This window comes from Trachypithecus francoisi, unplaced genomic scaffold (assembly GCF_009764315.1).
Source record: "Trachypithecus francoisi isolate TF-2019V2 unplaced genomic scaffold, Tfra_2.0 Lachesis_group11, whole genome shotgun sequence".
Classification (NCBI taxonomy): Eukaryota; Metazoa; Chordata; class Mammalia; order Primates; family Cercopithecidae; genus Trachypithecus; species Trachypithecus francoisi.
The window spans coordinates 70,295,490-70,316,113 of NW_022681456.1; the positions used below are offsets into that span (position 1 = coordinate 70,295,490).

At 38.5% G+C, this 20,624-nt stretch overlaps 1 protein-coding gene across 12 annotated transcripts in view; it reads right to left on the bottom strand.

Annotated features, from left to right (window-relative positions):
* The window catches only part of RXYLT1 (ribitol xylosyltransferase 1), a 31,933-nt gene that overhangs the window by 1,519 nt on the left and 9,790 nt on the right, over positions 1-20,624 (bottom strand). For 6 of the 12 annotated variants that reach the window (XM_033221403.1, XM_033221402.1, XM_033221411.1 and 3 more), the window contains 2 exons: positions 5,530-5,844; positions 2,162-2,332 (listed from right to left, as the gene is read on the bottom strand). In XM_033221403.1, the coding sequence (XP_033077294.1) occupies positions 2,162-2,332; positions 5,530-5,844 (486 nt within the window). Of the gene's footprint in view, positions 1-2,161; positions 2,333-5,529; positions 5,845-16,670; positions 16,807-20,624 lie in introns of all 12 variants that reach the window. The other 6 variants (XM_033221406.1, XM_033221407.1, XM_033221408.1 and 3 more) reach the window with 2 other exon arrangements.

Consider the following 20,624-nt stretch of genomic DNA (forward strand, 5'->3'; position numbering starts at 1 on the left):
AGTCTCAAAAAAAAAAAAGATTTCTCTTGATTATTCTCAGTGAAATAAGCAATAGGGTCATAAACTAAGAAAGGCAGAGGTGTTAAGAGTGGAGAAAGAAGAAGGTATAAAACAGTCTTCTAGGAGAGTGGGAGAATATATGGACAAGGGAAATATAAGACTGCTGGGCACCTGAGGTTAAGTCATGTGTTTAAATCAAGGTCAATTAGCACCTTTCTCCAATTATGTTTAGCTGTATGGGTGCAGGCATGGAGTAGGAAGACAGCTGGATTTAACCAGAGTTATGGTTTGCCAGATTAGGGGAAAAGGGAGCTGAAAGTATAGGCAATTATGATTGACAATGAAATTTAAGTTGGGTAAAGAATAAAATGAAGAGAGGGGAGTGAAGGACAACAGAAGGGCAGTAGGAACAACAGATTCTAAGGGCAGCTGAACTGTCAGAGTCAGATTATTACAGGGAATGAGCTGGAATGAGAGATGATGGTGGTTGTAGAAAGAGATGCTGGGACTTGAGATCATGTTCAGAAGGTACAGTATATGTAATGACCAAGTCTAGGAAATGACCATGAGAGAGAATGGCTGAGGTTGGGTGGAAGCCCAGATCATTGGAGGAGGGAAGGTGAAGGAACTGCAAAGACCAAAATGATAGAAAGACCATCTATGCAGATTTGGCAGTCACCAAGAATTGAGAACAGAGTAGTGTCAGACAGAGTTAGAGAGTACCAGGAGCTAAACTCTTCGAAGAAGTAGGGGGATAAACCCAAGGGTAAGTGCATGATTTCAGAGAGTAAGGGTGATGGATGGTTTTGTCTGCTGACATGAGATTCAAAATTGGGATTATTAGGGAGGGAAAGGGGAGAATAGTCTAGAAGCAACAATGAGAAACAAGGAAAACATCTACTCAACTTCTGGCTAAATGGTATCAGAGGAGTTACAAGAATTATTCCCATAATAACCTTTGTTATTTTATACTGTCCTCATTCATTCTACTCCAGACATACTGGCCCTGTTGTTCCTGTAACATAGTAAGCACACTCCTGCCTCAGGGCTTTCACTCTTCCCTCTGTCTGGAATAGTCCTGTCCCAAATATACACAAGACTCACCCGTGCACATTCTTAAGGCCTGTGCATAAATGAAACCTTCTAATGAATGCCTTCCTTGGCTCTTCCAAAATAGCAAATGCTCCACCACCAACACCCAAGCCCTCTCTATGCCATTCTTCTGCTTAACTTTTTACAGGGCATTTATCATCTTCTGACACACAATATATTTTACTTGCTTGTCTCCTCCAACAAGCATTTAAGTGCCAGGAAGGCATGGACTTTGTTTTGTTCACTGCTGTATTTACTGTGGGTAAACAGTTTCTGGCGTAGAGCAATTGCTTGGTAAACACTGACTGAACGAATATGATATGGTTACATTAGCAATAAAGAGTACCTGTTATCATTTAAAAAGTAAAATTCCAGACCTAAAGGACATTTTTTAAGGCATTACTTCCCTGATGACTCTGCATTATGCTTTATTCGAAAACTTGACTTGCCTGTTTAAAAACAAAATAAATGATTGCAAATTTACTTCCTTCACACCATGAATACCTGTTTCCTGGTTACTACACAAAAGAAGAAATTTAACCCTATCAAGTCTCCCTATCCAACCATTCATCCACTCACCATTTATCCTAGGCTGACTTGGTGCAAGGTCCTATGTTAGATCTGGGGATTCACAGAGGAAGAATACAATGTCCGTGTCCTGAAGATGGTGTCAGATTCCTGAATTCCTGAATTTGTGAGGGGTGTTGCACACCAGTCTTGGAACACTGAATTGGTCCATTGCACATCATCTCAGGGATGAACCTAAGTATCTCGTTAGCATTTATAATCTCTTGTGTGACTAACAAATATTACTGAGGAAACCCTAACAACTGAAATTTGCAAATGACAGTTGCCAGTGTTCCTCTTCCAGATGGACTAGTCACAGGAGGTTCTCCGTATTTTAAATGTGTACAACCCAGTCTCTTCACAGTTTTAATTACTAATGTATCCTCTGGGAAAAGACTGGTACACAGAGTTACCCATGCCTCTTTGGAAACCTGTGTTTCTACATAAAGCAACTCTCAGACTGGACAACAAAATGAATGAATTAAATAAGCATAGAACTTACTGTTCTCTTGCTGAAACCCAACAAAGCTTATCGTTCCCATCTTTTTTCAAAATGTTCATTAGTGCCTGTCTGGATGAATTTTCATAAATCGTTCCTAAGAAATTACATAAATATGGCCTCTCATCATGCAGCATTGACCAACTTGCCTCCACCACAGGAAAATTCCTGTATCTATAAAAATAAATACACATGAATTAATATATCTCCACCACAGGAAAATTCCTTATATCTCTAAAAATAAATACACATGAATTAATATATGATATAGAATTGGCAAAAAATCCCCCTAACCCAACCTCTTAGGTAGCAAGAAGTACATAAAATTTAAAATGTGATTTCTAAATCTCAAATTGTAATTTTCCATGCATACTTTGGAAAACTCTCTGAATCTAGTAACTTAAAAAAATGAATTTCACATTGACATCTCTTATAAAATTGTCACAGAGATTTTGTGCCTAAAGTTCTTTGTTTTTGACATTCTTTAACTTGCATTACTCATCTGCAGCTGTTAGGCATGTTACATTCAAAACCTTCAAATTATAAAGACTCTTCTGTATTCGTGATGATCGTGATTTAAGCAACATTTTAGCCAGGTGATGAAAAGATTACAGAATGCTCCAGGGGAGGCAGATGGATGGGGAAAAGGAAGATGTTGATCAAAGGGTATGAAGTTTCAGTTGGACAGGAGGAATAAGCTTTAGTGATCTATCACACAGAATAGGGTGACTATAATAAATAATAATGCACTGTATATTTCAAAATTGCTAAAACAGCGGATTTTATGTTTTTACCACAACAATTGTTAAGTATATAAGGTGATGGATTTGTTAGTCTGATTTAAGCATTCTACATTGTAAACATATTTCAAAACATCATTTGTACCCCATTAACATATACAATTACTATTTGTCAATTTATAAAAAAGGAAAGATTTTATATTTCGCTATTGCAAAGGGCTCTGATAAATTAATCCCAAGGGCTTTTCAAGTAGATTAAAACAAACTGACAGCTAAAAAAAACATGGTATGCCATACAGGAAAAGTTACCTATTTTTATAAGCATTTGGAAATCCCAGGGATTAAAAATGTGTACCTGAAATATAACCTTCACACGAGAACAAAATTTTACCTAACAGTTAGTATATAACAGGGTTTCTTAACCTCAGCATTACTGACATTTTGGGTTAATTTTTTCTTGTGGAGGCTGTCCTATACATTGTGGGGTGCTCAGCTGCACCCCTGGGCTCTATCTGCTAGATACCAGTTGTGACAACCTCTTTCCTCCAGTTGTGACAATCAAAAATGTCTCCAGGCCAGGCACAGTGGCTCATGCCTGAAATCCCAACACTTTGGGAGGCTGAGGCAGGCAGATCACTTAAAGTCAGGAATTTGAGACCAGCCTGGCCAACATGGTGAAACCCCTCTCTACAGAAAATACAAAATTAGCCAGGAGTGGTGGTGCCCACCTGTAATCCCAGCTACTTGGGAGGCTGAGGCAGGAGAACTGGTTGAACCCGGGAGGCAGAGGTTGCAGTGAGCCGAGATTGTACCACTGAACTTCAGCTGGGATGACAGAGCAAGACTTCGTCAAAAAAAAAAAAAAAAAAAAGTCTCCAGACACTGCCAAATGCCTCCTGGTCAGCAAAATTGCCCCTGGTTGAGAACCACTGACCTATATAAGAAATATACTGGCCTAGTGAAACAATACCATGATTACCAAGAGGTTCCATCTTATACTGTATGAAAACATTTTACAAATGCAGGCTCTGCTCAAAAAATAGATTTTTAAGAGGGTCTTAACCCTGGCTTTACTTAACAAAAACCTTTTTGTCTGACCCTACCCCAAACCTACTGAGTCAGGATATTATAGGAGTAGGCCTGATAATACATCTCATTACTGGCACAGATGTGCCAGTGACATCTGTATCGCTAACTAGGCAGCAGTCTAAGGCCACATCCAGCAACCAGTGACAGAATAATGAATAATGAATGTATGATTCAAAAATCATGTTAGTGAGATTTTTCATAATTCATCCACTCAACAAATACAGAATGTCTACTCTGTGCAGGTGCTGTTTTAGGCTCTGTGGATACAGCAGTGAACAAAAGAGAGAAAAATCCCTGCTCTCAGGAGGTTTATATACTAGTGGCAACTTACCTTAAAGTCAACTTGCTCTTAATTAAAAACATCCTATGAGCCGGGCGCAGTGGCTCAAGCCTGTAATCCCAGCACTTTGGGAGGCCGAGACAGGCGGATCACGAGGTCAGGAGATGGAGACCATCCTGGCTAACACGGTGAAACCCCGTCTCTAAAAATACAAAAAAAAAACTAGCCAGGCGAGGTGGCGGGCGCCTGTAGTCCCAGCTACTCCAGAGGCTGAGGCAGGAGAATGGCATAAACCCGGGAGGCAGAGCTTGCAGTGAGCTGAGATCTGGCCACTGCACTCCAGCCCAGGCGACAGAGCGAGACTCTGTCTCAAAAAAAAAAAAAAAAAAAAATCCTATTAACAGAAAGATAAAAATATGTTTTTCATTTTATAGTTGGAGAAAGACTGTATCTTTTTGTTTTTTGTTTTTTTTGAGAGACACTCTCATTTCACTCTGTTGCCCAGGCTGGAGTGCAGTGGTGCAATCTCATCTCAGCTCAATCTCCTGGACTTAAGTGATCCTCCCACCTCAACCTCATGAGTAGCCAGGACTACAAGTGCCATACAGGAGTCTATGCCACCATGCCTGGATACTTTTTGATTTTTTTTTTTTTTGGTAGAGAGAGGGTTTTGCCATGTTGCCCAGGATGTTCTTGAACTCCTGGACTCAAGCAATCTGCATACCTTGGCCTCCCAAAGTGCTGGGATTACAGGCAGTGAGCCACTGCGCCTGACATAAAAGACTGTATCTTGAGAAACCTTAGCTATCATTTAATTAATCCCTCCTTTTATAGAAGGGATTTGTATAAATTCAGCCAGTCTCAAACACAATGGTACAGTAAATTCCTGATATTATAATAATGCCTTTTTTTTTTTTACTATAAATAGATACTACCATTGTTTTTTTAAAAAGTCTATCTGCCATTTCTCTGCTAAGTATCTTTTTATGGCACTCCTAATGAGCTTGAAAAATCCACTCTATGCCTTGGGGTTTTAAAAGAAAAAAAGTAACTCATCTCCTCATTAAAGAATAAAATACTCTTAAAAACATCATAATTGTTATTGAAGGATGCAACCACACCCTATTTTTATCACTGAGAAAGACTGGACCTGGCCTCAATAATCCCGGAAGAACTAAATTTATTACAATTTTGAATAAGTCTTCCTGGTTCAGAAATTCAGGTGTTAGGGCCTAAGAATGTTTCATCATATTTTTACTTACGTTGCTACTCCTAAAGGCCACTGAAAAACATCCACGTCATTAATCCAGGGGCTGTCATATATTATGAAAAGCAGCTCCACGAAGCCTCCATTTCTTTTGAGGAATGGGTTTATCCACTCATTATTACAATGTTCATTTCCGAGCAAAACAACAGCAAGATGCTGGAGTTTTTGAATTTGCACTAAATTTTGTGCATAAAGTAACCACTGGGTGGCATAAAAGATCTTTGCTTTTTCTCTTCCATTTAAAATGAGTACCACATTATTCACATCAACAGAGAAGTACCCAGGTATTACAGCTGGACCAGTGATGAAGCTGTTAAAAACAACACAACAAAAACAAGAGACAAAGCCTGAACAAAGGTATTTGGTATCAGAAGTTCATCATTTTATACAAAATCTACAATGAGATTTAATCCATATTCTTTCTAGAAGTATAATTTCTATAATACAATTTCTTTTGAACAAGTTTGAATGATGGGGCATAGCTGTAGATTAATGGTAAGCTTTGGTTGTAGACAGATCAATTTGCACATAATACAAAATGTGATTTTTTTTTTTTTTTGAGGCAGTGTCTCAACTCTTGTGGCTCAGGCTGGAGTGCAGTGGTGCAATCTTTGCTCATTGCAGCCTCAACTTCCCTGGCTCAGGTGATCCTCCCACCTCAGCCTCCCGAGTAGCTGAGACTACAGGTGTGCACCACTACATGCAGCTAATTTTTTGTAGAGATGGGGTTTTACCATGTTGCCCATGCTGGTCTTGAACTCCTTGGCTGAAGCAATCCATCTACCTCAGTCTCCCAAAGTACTGGGATTACAGGCATGAACCACCATGCCTGACCTTTTTTTCTGTTGTTGTTTTAACCACAATGAAAATAAATGCTGGTTAGAATTTAAACTCTTAAGCAAAAAAATATAATAGCATGGAACTCTTAAAATAATGGTGTAGTTCAAACCAGAAAGGTATTTAAAGTCAGTAGTTCTCAACCCTTTTATAGTGTGAGCTGCTATTACACTCTTCATCTGAATCAATGGATGAGAAAGTGTTGACAAATTGAGAAATGAAGAATGGCATTATAAACATTCCATGAATGTTATATCTCAAAAATATAATGTTAAAAAAAGCAAGGATTAGGACACTCACAAAATATAATTATACATAAACTTGAAAGTATAGTCATAAAAATTATTTACACATATATATTTAGGATCAGTATTAATATAAAAATTTGAATGAGAGGATCCACATCAAATTCATAATAGCGATTCTATCTGAGGAGGAAGGAAGAGGAAAGGGACTAGAAAACAGTATAAAGGGAGCTTTACCCTTATTGAAAGTATTTAATTCTTTTAACAGGAAAGTTAAATATCTGAAGCAAATATGACAGAGAGATGAAATTTGTTAGTTTTGAGTAAATGGGAATTTGTTGTATTACTTCTTTTTTTTTTTGAGACAGAGTCTTACTCTGTTGCCCAGGCTGGAGTGCAGTGGCATGATCTCAGCTCACAGCAGCCTCCACCTCCTGGGTTCAATTCTCGTACTTCAGCTCCTGAGTAGCTGGGACTGCAGGTGCATGCCACCATGCCCAGCTAATTTTTGTATTTTTAGTAGAGACAGGGTTTCGCCATGTTGGCCAGGCTGGTCTTGAATTCCTGACCTCAAATGATTCACCTTCCTTGGCCTTCCAAAGTGCTGGGATTACAGGTATGAGCCACCGCACCCAGCCTACTCTCTTGTTTAAACTGTATTTAAAAAAAGTTATCATTAAAGGAATAGACATGTATCATAACTCATTTTTTTCATAAAGTGCTGCCTAGAACAACCAGTACCATTGAAATATTTTCACTAGTATGAATTAAATGTAACAAATACCATTTAATTCATCTTAAAATCAGTCACTCTTATCCTGGATTCTTTACAACCTGCTTAAACCATTTCTTTATATCCTGATAGAATCTTTTAATTTTCAGCACAAATATGCCCAAATCCTGCTTTCATTGCTTCTTACTGCTGGGGATAAAAACTAACATTTGTTCAACGCCTTTTATATACATGATACATAAGCACTTTGCATGGGTCATCATCAACCCCCACAACAACTCTGAGGAGTTCATTATTCTCTCATTGGCATTTGTGAAATTGCACTTTAGCTGCACAGCTTGTAAAGGCAATGCTGAGTTCTCAGCCAAGCTCTGTCTCACTTCAGAGCTTAAGTTTTTCCATAACACTATGGTTAACAAATACTAGAGTAAATAGATATTAGTTAAAACACAAAACCTAAATATATATTTTACTATGTATACATGTACCATATGATTTATATGACATTATTCTAAAATTATATAACATACAGGGACCAGGACTATGTTTTGAGGACTATATTTGCCTTGGACAGGATCTAGCACTGGCAATGACTAATGATTCAGTGATAATTTAGTAATTTAAGATAATATGCAGAATCTGAGGGGCTAGAAAAACTAGCAATGATGATGATAATTATGGTATGCTTAAAATATTTATTATTGATAGCATTTGAATACTTAATATTTCTCTTTTAGAAATATAAGCAGGTATAATTCTTAGAGCATGAGAAAGTCTTCCAGTCCTCCTTCCCCATGTTAGGCCAATTTTATGAAGGAAAAAAAGGAAATCGTGAGAAAGGTTCTATGACTTGCATAAAGCTAGCTGACACTAGATAGGAAATGGTACAGGTTGGACTCAAATTTGGTTGACATTAAGCCCATATATATCATGTGCCCAAACAATTTTAGAGTGCCATACAGCTGGGTGTGGTGGCTCATGCCTGTAATCCCAGCACTTTAGTTGGCTGAGGTAGGTGGATCGCTTGAGTCCAGAGTTTGAGACCAGCCTACACGATATGGTGAAAACCCATCTCTACAAAAAATACAAAAATTAGCTGGACATGGTGGTGCATGCCTGTAGTCCCAGCTACTCAGGAGGTTGAAGCAGGAGGATCACTTGAGTCCAGGAAGTTGAGGCTGCAGTGAGCTGGGATCACGCACTGCACTTCAGCCTGGGTGACAATGAGACGTTGTCTCAAAAAAAAAAAAAAAAAGGTTTTAGTCAACGTATTAAAATAAAATATATGAAGCTATTCTCAAATGTAACTTTCATGTGAAAGGACTATCTTTCTAATTTTATTGATCCCCACAAATTAACAAAATGAAGTATGATTTGTTCAAGGGCACATTTATACTGTCTTGGTCTTGGATGTCTACAGGTCCCTGTGTTTTGGTAATGGTGAAAGCCAAGGGGTCAATACTGGGAAGCTAAGGTGTAGGTCAGAGGTTCTCAGCACCTTTAGTGTTCCTGTAAATTTTTCAGTATCTCCCAAGCTAAAAGAAATGCTTAACAGTTCAATTTTTAAAGTCATTAGGTGTAAACAACCTAGTAAGTATCTATGTCCTAACAGCTTAAAAGTGACTTAAAAAATAATAGACACTAAAAGAAAAAATCATATTCCTATTTCATTCTTAACTAATCACAAGTATTTAATAGCATGTGTGCACCTGCTGAGCACTATACAACTTCTCAAACCTTGGAATTCGTGGACACAGTCAGTGTCATTTCCTATTCCACACTGATTTTTGTGCAGTACATGCATTTTATCATGGCAACCATGGAAAACCCAGCTTCACAAAGTCCTGACATTGTTGAAATAAATGCAGGGTGATCTAATGTTGAAACTGTACTACTTTGAACTTGCAGTTTGCACGGGGCATGACAGATGTCAAGTATCAGTGTTTCCCGTAAATATTTAAAATATTTTTTAAATATTTTAAAAAATTTTAAATATTTTAAAACAAAAAAGTTTGTGATGTCCCACAGTGCCTCCGTCAAGGAACCATAGATCTAAAATATGAAACTTTAAGGATCAAAAAAATTTCATTAGACTCAGATACTTGGTTTGTATATATGTATATATGTGTGTTGGGAAGTCTGTTAGTCAAACTGCAATGGGTTGAGAAGTAAGGAAGTGATTACAATGAGTATAGACAAGGATTCTGAAAGTTTTGAAGAGAAGGCGATAAAGCAATAATGGATGAAGAAGTACAGAATAAAGGAGAGCAAGAAAGTAATGCATGGAACAAGGTCCTAGAAGCAGATGGGATGCATAGGTGGTGGGCTTTACTTGAGCCAGGAAAGATCACTCAATGTTTGAGAGCTTGGAAAGAGATAAGGATGCGTGAGGGACCAGATAGAGAGTAGGTACATGTTAGAGCAGCTAGTTAAGAGAGATAATTATGATGTCCTCAATTTTCCTGATGAAAGAGGAGGCAGGGTTGTCTGCTGAGACAGAGGAAGTAGGTAGATGTTGGGTGGTGGGCTAGAGAACAGTGGACAAATTTGCTCATGTTTCTGTATTTTCTATCTTTGTGTCACATTAGCTACCTACTCATGCAGACTAGAAACTAGGGACTTGTCAGATGTTTCTGTCTCTCATCTTCCCATCTAATTAATCCCTAAATTCTGACCATTTTGCTCCTAAATATTTCTGGAATTTGTCACCGGCTCTGACCCACCACCACTTCCCTATTTCATGCATTAGTTTTATCTCTGTTGGATACTCCCAATCTCCTACTTGGTCTGCCTGCAGTCAGCTGTCTCCTTCAAATCACTTTCCCCCAAGGCTGCTAGGGAAATCTACACACACAAACACATGACAATACCACTATCCTGCTTAATCATCCTCAACTGCTTTTCACTACCCTAGAATAAAGTCCAAGAGCCTTAATGTGGTACATACAAGGCCCACCATGATCTGGCCCTTGCTCAATCTTCCCAATCTCAGCTACCCTACCTTTTCTTCATGCTCTAGGAATACTAATTGGTTTGCAATTCCATGCACAAACCCAAGTTGATCAGTTACGAGCCTCTGATGTCACCTCTGCTGGGAATATAATCTTTTTTTCTGCCTTGCTAACTTCTACTCATTTTAAAGACTGCTCAGCTATCACCTCCCTTAGGAAACCTTTGTTGATAGGCCCCACACCCCTAACTCTACTCAGATTGAGTTAATTGCTTTTCTTATTTCCATAACAACAAACACGGTAGAGTATGCATATTCTTATCATTATGCTTTCTATGTGGTATGAAAATAATTTATAAGGCTGGACACGGTGGCTCACGCCTGTAATTCCAGCACTTTGGGAGGCTGAGGCGAGTGGATCACCTGAGGTCAGGAGTTCGAGACCAGCCTGGCCAACATGGTAAAACCCTGTCTATACTAAAAATACAAAAATTAGCTGGGCATGGTGGCGGGTGCCTGTAATCCCAGCTACTTGGGAGGCCGAGGCAGGAGAATTGCTTGAACCTAGGAGGTGGAGGTTGCAGAGAGCCAAGATCGTGCCACTGCACTCCAACCTGGATGACAGAGCAAGACTGTCTCAAAAAAGAAAAAGAAAAAGAAAATATAATTTATGTGTTTGTCTCATCCACTAGTCTGTGAACTTCTTGAGGTTAGGAGAAGGCATTTTATTCATTATGAAATTCTTCAGCACCTACTATGAACTAAACAGTAGGCACTCAGTAAATACTGAATGCATAAGCAGTAATTTTCTTTAAGAAAGTTATTTGCTCTACCAGTTTACCTAAGTTCTCCTACTGCATTGAAAATATAAATCAAGTTACAAAAATCCAATTTAATAACTTTCTTGCTATACATTTATTTTGCAAAGTGAGGCTTATGTATGAGATATTATAGTACACTTCCACATGATGAATGCTATACTTTCATTCCTAAGGTTATTAGTCAAGCATCAATCATAAAATTCAATTAACTGAAGAATAAATATATATCAAGAACTCATATCCAGAATTTTAAAACAGTGATTTGCTTTTCTCGATGTCTTGACATATATTTAATAATTAGAACTTATAATTTTTAGTATTCGCTCTTCTGCTACTGATGTAGTTAAAAACTTTCCTCCTAATAAGTACTTTTCAATACTTAGAAAGTCCAGAGAAATCATTCAAATATTGAGTTTAATGTTGATTATGGAAACAATGTATTTTTGGAATCCAATATACAGGTGACCCTTAACACAGGTTTGGAATGCACAGGTCCACTTATATACTGATTTTTTTTCAACCAAATTGACGGAAAATACAGTATTAGCAGGACGCAAAACCTTACTAAAAGGTAGGACCAACTGTTCCTATACTGCAGAACTTGATTATGTGCAGATTTTGGCATACTGCCCCCGAATCAATCCCCCACATACACCAAGGAATGACTATATTGATTCATTCTTTTTTTTTGAGATGGAGTTTTGCTCTTGTTCCCCAGGCTGGAGTGCAATGGTGCGATCTCAGCTCACTGCAACCTTTGACTCCCAGGTTCTAGCCTGCCTTAGCCTCCCAAGTAGCTGGGATTACAAGCGCACACCACCACACCCAGTTAATTTTTTTCATCTGTGTTTTTAATAGAGACAGGGTTTCACCATGTTGGCCAGGCTGGTCTCGAACTCCTGACCTCAGGTGATCCGCCCACCTCAGCCTCCCAAAATTCTGGGATTACACGCGTTAGCCACCACATTTGGCCTGTTACTTACTTTTTAAAAATTTTTTTGCCTCCTAAACTCCTTTTTTATTTTTTGAGACAGCATTTCACTCTTGTCACCTAGGCTGGAGTGCAATGGTGCAATCTCTGCTCACTGCAACCCCTGCCTTCTGCGTTTAAGCAATTCTCCTGTCTCATCTCCCAAGTAGCTAGGACTACAGGTGTGTGCCACCACACTTGGATAATTTTTGTAGTTTTAATAGAGACAGGGTTTCACCATGTTGGCCAGGCTGGTCTCAAACTCCAGACCTCAGGTGATCTGCCTGTCTCAGCCTCCCAAAGTGCTGGGATTACAGGCATGAGTCGCTGTGCCTGGCCAACCACCGCACCCGGCCCTAAACTCTTCTAATAGTTGGCTTTTTTATTTTATCAATTTCTTCTTTTTTTGTTGACAGGACTATTGCAGTAGGCTTTTTTTCTAATGAATGGTCAACACTAAAGTCTTATTGGGATTGCACTTTATTTTTAAATTTTTATCCCATAATTCTGGGGATTTTTATGAGGTTTTCTTGGTTGTTTTTTATGTATTTATTTGCATATAACAAACAATTTAATTCTTTGTTCCAAAATAATTCATATATTCAAATTATGTGCTCCTTTTATTTTGTTTCTTGAAATTCAAACGTTTAAGACTACTAAACATTTTACTCCTTGTCCTGAAGATGAGGCCTAATTTAAGAGATGAATAATCAGCTGATGACTGATTCAACGAATGGTATTTGTTTCATTATTTGTCTTTGGGTATTTATGTGGATGCTAAAATTTGTGGGTGAAAGGGAGATACTCTGGGACCTTGTAATCATATTGAAAAACAGGTTATTTACACGGTCCCAGAGAATCTCCTAGTAAAAATGACAATAGGAAAAACAGTAACTTTACAGTGAGCAAACCAGGCAGACTGCACCTTAGCCAAGTGATCAAAGTTAACATAATCAGTAATGGGAACAAATATGACACACCGAGGATGACACGATGTTGTTTCTGAGGTATTCGGAACCAAAATACATAACCTGAATTGAATTGTGAGGAAGCATCAGACAAACCCAAACTAAAGGACATTCTACAAAATAAACGGGCAGTACTCTTCATAAGTCACAAGGTCAACAAAGACTAAGAAACTGTCACAGACTGGCTGAAGCCAAGGAGATATGAAACCAAGTACACCATGTGACTCTGGATTGGAAACTGGGCCAGAAAAGAGACAGCAGTGGGAATGTATGTGTAAATTAGATAATAGTTTTTTTTTTTCTTTTTTTTTTTTTTTTTTTTTTTTTTGAGACGGAGTCTCGCTCTGTCGCCCAGGCTGGAGTGCAGTGGCCGGATCTCAGCTCACTGCAAGCTCCACCTCCCGGGTTTACGCCATTCTCCTGCCTCAGCCTCCCGAGTAGCTGGGACTACAGGCGCCCACCACCTCGCCCCGCTAGTTTTTTGTATTTTTTAGTAGAGACGGGGTTTCACCGTGTTAGTCAGGATGGTCTCGATCTCCTGACCTCGTGATCCGCCCGTCTCGGCCTCCCAAAGTGCTGGGATTACAGGCTTGAGCCACCGCGCCCGGCCAGATAATAGTTTTATATCAATGTTGTTTTCCTGAAAAAAATAATTATACTGTAATTATGTAAGATGTTAGTATTTGAGGAATCTGGATGAAAGGTATAACGGATTTTTTTGGTACCATTTTTGCAATATTTTTGTTAAGTCTAAAATTATTTCAAAAATAAGTTAAAAAATTAAAACATTAAAAAACAATTTCCTATAATTTTATAGGAAATAATTTGGGTATATTTAAATATTAGCAGTTTAAATGGCTGTAGATTAAAGTTCATATAGATAAATGCTCAAATAGAGGAGAAATGAGTCTGGCGTTATATTTAACATTGGGTTCAATTATTATACATTTTGAATGACACAGCCTATAAATTCAGCTCTCATTAAGGAAAGGTGTTATAAACATAGAAATAGCCCAACTTTTATATTTTAGTAGTATTTTTTTTTTTGGAGACAGAGTCTCGCTCTGTCACCCAGGCTGGAGTGCAGTGGTGCAATCTAGGCTCACTGCAGCCTTGACCTTGCAGGCTCAAGTGATCCTCCCTAGTAGCTGGGACTACAGGTTTGTGCTGCCACACACACAGTTTTTGTGTTTTTTTGTAGAGACAGGGTTTCACCATGTTTCCTAGGCTGGTCTTGAGCCCCTGGGCTCAAGCAATCCTCCTACCTCAGCCTCCCAAACTGCTGGGATTCCAGGTGTGAGCCACTATGCCTGGCCCTTCTTCTTCTTTTCTTTTTTTTTTTTTTGGCACAGGGTCTGTCGCCCAGGCAGGAAAGCAGTCACGTGATCACAGCTCACTTGCAGCCTTGACCTCCCAGGCTCAAGCTATTCTCCCACCTCAGCCCCACAAGTAGCTGGGACAACAGGCACTAATTTTTGTATTTCTTGTAGAGATACAGTTTCGCCATATTGCCTAGGCTGGTCTCAAACTCCTGAGCTCAAATGATCTGCCTGCTTTGGCCTCCCAAAGTGCTGGGATTACAGGCGGGAGCTACCGCGCCCGGTCTATATTTTGATATTTTAAAAATAAATTTTTAGCCTCCTCTGCAGCTTGTTCTATCACCCATATGTTAACATACCAAAATACAGGTATTTTTTACTTCCCAGGTGAGGTTATCATAAGATCTTGCTTTCACATATATTGCTGACAAATCAGATATTTATTTATTCTACTACAGTGAAAACTATGGAAAGGCCCTCTGTTTTATTTTTAATTTTTTTTTAAATGAAAAAACATGGGGTTTCACTATGTTGCCCAGGCTGACCTCAAACTCCCAGGCTCAAGTGATCCTCCTGCCTTGGCCTCCCACAGTGCTGGGATTATGGGAGTGAGCCACCATGCCCAGTTGAAAGGCCCTTTAGGAATAAGATATTACTTATGTTGCTCCAAGCAGTACATAAATTAATAACTTTATAAATAAATCCACTACCCCCTTCAGCTATTAGTTTGTCTGAGTTTGCAAGGAGATACTAATGCCCATTTCCATAGACTAGGAAAGAGGAAAGGGGAAATTAAACATTAGGAGGTGCTCAACAATTATTTAGTAGAAAATGAATTAATGGATACTTTGATCTCTCAATTTATTTAATATTTTAATTTTTGAAGAATTATACATTTAATGCCAGTATAAATACATTTTCCCAAGCTAGGGAGCAATGATATTTTGGTGGTCAAAGTTTTAAGCAATATGACTGACAACTTAGTAAGAAACTGAGAACAAGAACTGTGGAGAAACCATTTCCTTGGGTAATGAACAGAGCAGAGTGGACTATAATAGAGATCTGAGTGTCCTACAGCAGCTACACATCAACAGAGAGAGGAAATGGGACTAAGGGCTAGACCTCCAACTGTGAATAGTCTACCTTATGATGTGGCATTTTGGAATTCATGCTAGGTGGATTTAGCTGGCCCCAGAAAATCCTACTGGAGTATACCAGTAACATGAAAAGTTATCACTTAAAGGCTACAAGAAAGACCTTTCACTGATGGCGACCTCCTTTCTCTTATATCATACATAACCCTCCAAGCAAGGATCTCTTTGCTCTGTAGTTGAGGCCTAATTTAAGAGATGAGTCATCAGCCGATGACTGATTCAAGCAATAGCAATTCTCTTATTAACTAGGCTTCAGTATTGTAAGAAGTTGTTTACTTGATATTCTAATTTTTATCTATACCAAAGTTCTTTTTAGATAAGGGCGATAATCTAAAAAAATTATTCAGTGTTCATTCAGACTATTTATGATCCATTCTATGACAAATTGTGTTCTGAAGAGAAAAAAATATAATACTATCCTATGTGAATCAAATTTATCTTTTCAAAGACAGCTAAGTTGTTATTCCTTTTGGTCGTAAATATTTGTTTTCCATCCCACTTCTCTCCATTTCTACTACTATTTAGGCAGCTTACCTGTAGCTAAAGGCAATTTTAGTTTCCTAAGTATATAAAATCTCCTAAATGTATCACCAAGAGATGAATGTCTATTGTAGAAATATTATATATTAGATTTAGGGGAGAAAAGGTTTTCTTTTTTATTTGCTTCTATTATAATTTCACGCATCAGGTATGCTTTTATTGCAGCACTTCACTCTTTTTTTCATAATTATGAGTATAGCAAAAGGGGGCTATTAATTTAGTTTGTGTAAGCAAAAGCATCAGAGAACCCTTCAAGTATATACATGCACTGTGCACCCTGTGCCTAAAATTCACTAAGTAGTAAACATAACCCTGAAAAGTCACACAGTTAAAAAAATTAAAAACTTTGAAAGATAATCAAGAATTGGGCACATTAGATGTGCAAAAGTTAAATCACAGTTAACAGGGATTACGGCAAAATTATAATTAAATTACTATAAAGAGGATATTAAAATCTAAAAACATTTAAAAGTCAAGATGAGGTTATAACTGGGTTGTAGCAGATTAGGAAAAAAATTCTAGACCCAAAGCATTAATAAGAATTTCTAAAAATGACTCCATTTAAGAATTCAGCATGATGCCAGGCCAGTGTTGCATACCTATATTCCCAGCTACTCAGAAGGCTGGGGCAGGAGGATCTCTTGAGCCCAGGAGTTCGAGGCTGTAGTATGCTATGATCTTGTCTGTGAACAGTCACTGCACTCCAGTCTGGGCAACATAGCAAGACCCCCATCTCTTAAAAAGAAAGTAATTCAACATAACATTATAGAATCGAGTATATTTAATATTGGAGGTGACTTCTAGATCATGTGGATTAATCTATCATGTTAAAGGAAGGACCATGGCTCAATCCCATCTTTACCGTTTACTAGTCATTTACTCTCTCAGAACATCAAGGTTTTCATTTGCAAAATGGGAGTAATACCACCAGCTGCACAGGGTGGTTGTGAGGATTAAAATTCACTGAGCTAATATCTGTAAAAGCCCCTGGAACACAGCAACTACTTCAATGTTGCTGTTGACTCAGGATTGTTTCCATTTTAAAATAAGACAATAAGACCCCAGAAGGCTGGGAAATCTCATAGCACGCCAGCAGCAGAGCTGGGACAAGACTGTGGGCCTCAGTGTTTACTCTGCCAGGCTGGAAGCCAATCTCACCCACAGCTGGATGCCTTCTAAGCAGCCTGAATGCTCATTAATCTTTGAAGAGGCATAAGAGCCAAGAGCTGGCAATTTCTCATTTCTTTATCTTGACTACATGGGTTTGGGTGAGACTTTGGCTGAACAGGAGTGATGAGAGAGAGTTTCAGCAGCTGTCTTCTGTCAAACCAAAAATATATCAAAATAGTGCATTTTTAAAACAAGGTTTCTAAATATTACACTGGATAAGGTGTGAACTCAGAGTTGTTACTCTAGGACACTGCTTAGTTCATTAGTTCTTAGATTTCAAGATTCCACTTACTACAAAAAACTGAAAATGATCTTTAGGGACCAATACAGAATTATCAACTTTTTAAGACATTAAAAATAAAAATCCCGACTGCCTCTTACTCAGAATAGTCCCTTAGTCAAGGGACTATTAGGGTTAGGGTTAGGGTTAGGGTTAGGTCCCTTAGTCCCTTAGTCGAGAGTGTAGTGCTTGACTTTTGGCTTTACCCACTAATTAGAAGTATGTAACCTTAGGCCAGGTACTTAGCCTTTCAGTGCTCAAACGAGGTAAGCACAGTACCTGCTTCATGGATCCTTGTGAGCACTGAATAATAGAGTCTCAAACATAGTAAGAGCTAGGTAAATGTTAGATGTTATTTGTTATAATTATTAGTTTGTGGCTGTGGGGAAGTTATTTAATCTCTTTGTGTCTTAGTTTCCTAACTTGCAAAATGTAAACAATGATACTTCATTGGGTTGTGGTAAGGATTAAACAAATTAAGTTATTAAGTGTATAGAACTGTTTGGCGCATAGTAAGCTCTTTATAAGCATTGGCCATCACTATCACTACTATTTTTTAAAGGATATTTTAACATTAAAAGAATAAATGTGGCATTTTGAAAAACTGTTTTGTCTTTGTTTACCAATGAAAATTTTGGGATCTGCACTGATTTATGCTCCAGCATTTGACCTAAATAAATGTCATGTCATTAACTATTAATGTTGTCTATAAATGCTTTCATTCATCGTGAGCTAACTTCTTACGAAAGTAATGTCTGGAAATTCTAAAAATGCCATCCAACATGTTTTATTCTATCATGATCTTTGGAAATAAGTTCAATTCTTTCATAAGCAGCAGATGCTCATTGAAGATGTTATAATCGAATCTTGATAACAATTAATAATTTATGATCTACCTTTTGTTTTACCAAATGGGTAGACATTTATAAGCCTGTGGTAATGACTATACAGAGAAATGATAGGATTCTGAAGGCAGTCTTTGGGGGATGAGCAAAAGCCACGCTGAGTAGAAGTAAGTTTCCTCCTAAGAAATTAAAAATAAAATTGTCCTACGAGATTAAACTATAAATCAACATATGATGGTTATGAGTAGTGGCAGGCAAAGTTCCTTCAAGAGACAGAATGGGTCTCAGGCTAGCTTAAAACTGAATTGAACATATTAATATAAAGAATGTATCAATAAGGCATTTGTGGGCGGATACATGATGGAGGGACAAGAGACAGTAATGGAAACAGAAAAAGGAGAACTGCTTGTAGGAAGATGTTGCAGTACTTAGTTAAGGAACACTAAAAATAAGAAAATAGCAACAAGACTTCTGTAGTGATTATTACATGTTAAATACTATATTGTAAGCCCTGTAATTTATTAACACATTTAATCTTTGGAATAATCCTGTGAAATATGAACTATTATTTGCCTTAAACGTGAGGAAACTGAAACAGGTTAAGAAACTTGCCCAAGGTCAGACAGCAAAGTGACAGAAGAATTTGAACTAGGCCAGGCGCGGTGGCTCACACCTGTAATCCCAGCAGTTTTGGAGGCCGAGTCAGGTGGATCATGAGGTCAGTTAGCCGGGAGTGGTGATGGGTGCCTATAATTGCAGCTATTTGGGAGGCTGAGGCAGGAGAATCGCTTGAACCTGGGAGGTGGAGGTTGCAGTGAGCCGAGACTGCACCACTGCACTCCAGCCTGGGTGACAGAGCAAGATTCTGTTTCAAAAAAATAAAAGAATTTGAACTAAGATAGTCTGGCTCCAGAGTCTGTGCTCTCAATAACTGAGTCACATGCGACGCTGCCCAGAACTGACGGGGCTTCATCAGGCTCATCCAGAAGTTCAGTTTGCCCTGTATGTATTCATGCATTAATATTCTGAGCACAGCCTATGGATGATGTTACTGATTCAGTGGTGAATAAGGAGTCATATTTCTGTCTTTCTTGCTGAAATAGAGTTAAAAGCACTACATATAATTAAATCCCATATTATGGTTCCATATGTAATCAACCCTCAAATAACTGGTTATCACTTGTAGTCTGCCTATAATGAAAGAATGTGCCAATCAAACCAATACAAACACATGGCCTGACTGACGGCTCTCTCTCCATTCTGTATCATTTATTCGGTATGCTGGAATTCATTCTTTGGGCCTATGTGTTGATGAAAATCAGCATTCCTGAGCCTGATGAGCCCTGCAACACTGATGATATCCTTTCTACTTCTGTCTTAGAATTGTCTCGAGGCTACAACTAAATGATATAAGCTCATTTGTTTATTTAAACAAAATATATTTACACTTATTTTCTTTTTTCTTTTTTTTTTTTTGAGACGGAGTCTCGCTCTGTCGCCCAGGCTGGAGTGCAGTGGCCGGATCTCAGCTCACTGCAAGCTCCGCCTCCCGGGTTCACGCCATTCTCCTGCCTCAGCCTCCGAGTAGCTGGGACTACAGGCGCCTGCCACCTCGCCCGGCTAGTTTTTTGTATTTTTTAGTAGAGACGGGGTTTCACAGTGTTCGCCAGGATGGTCTCGATCTCCTGACCTCATGATCCGCCCGCCTCGGCCTCCCAAAGTGCTGGGATTACAGGCTTGAGCCACCGCGCCCGGCCTACACTTATTTTCAACAAGTATCTTAACAGTACTTAGAAATTCTTCCAATATCTTCAAGGTGAGCCATTACTTCTGATTCACTTTTGGTCAAATAAGGATGGTGAATGTGTGGAAACACTTAAGTTAGTACCCATGTAGCTGATTCAACTCAAGAATGCATAAAAGCTTATTAATTTTGGATAAATTATGTACACTATTTTTCACGAACCTAACACTTTAATAAGCTGTTTAAAAAAACCTCATACAATGGTGACCTTTCTTGCATATAGTTCTCTTAAATTCTAAGAGGAAAAGGTATTACTCTTTGGCCGTAATACCAGCACACCTTATTTTATTGTGCTTCACTTTATTGTACTTTGCAAATAAAGAGTGTTTTACAAATTGCAAGTTTGTGGTGATCCCCAGTCAAGCAATTCTATTGGTACCATTTTCCAACAGCATGTGCTGTTGGGACTATGAGACGGTGATATGGTTTGGCTGTGTCCCCACCCAAATCTCAT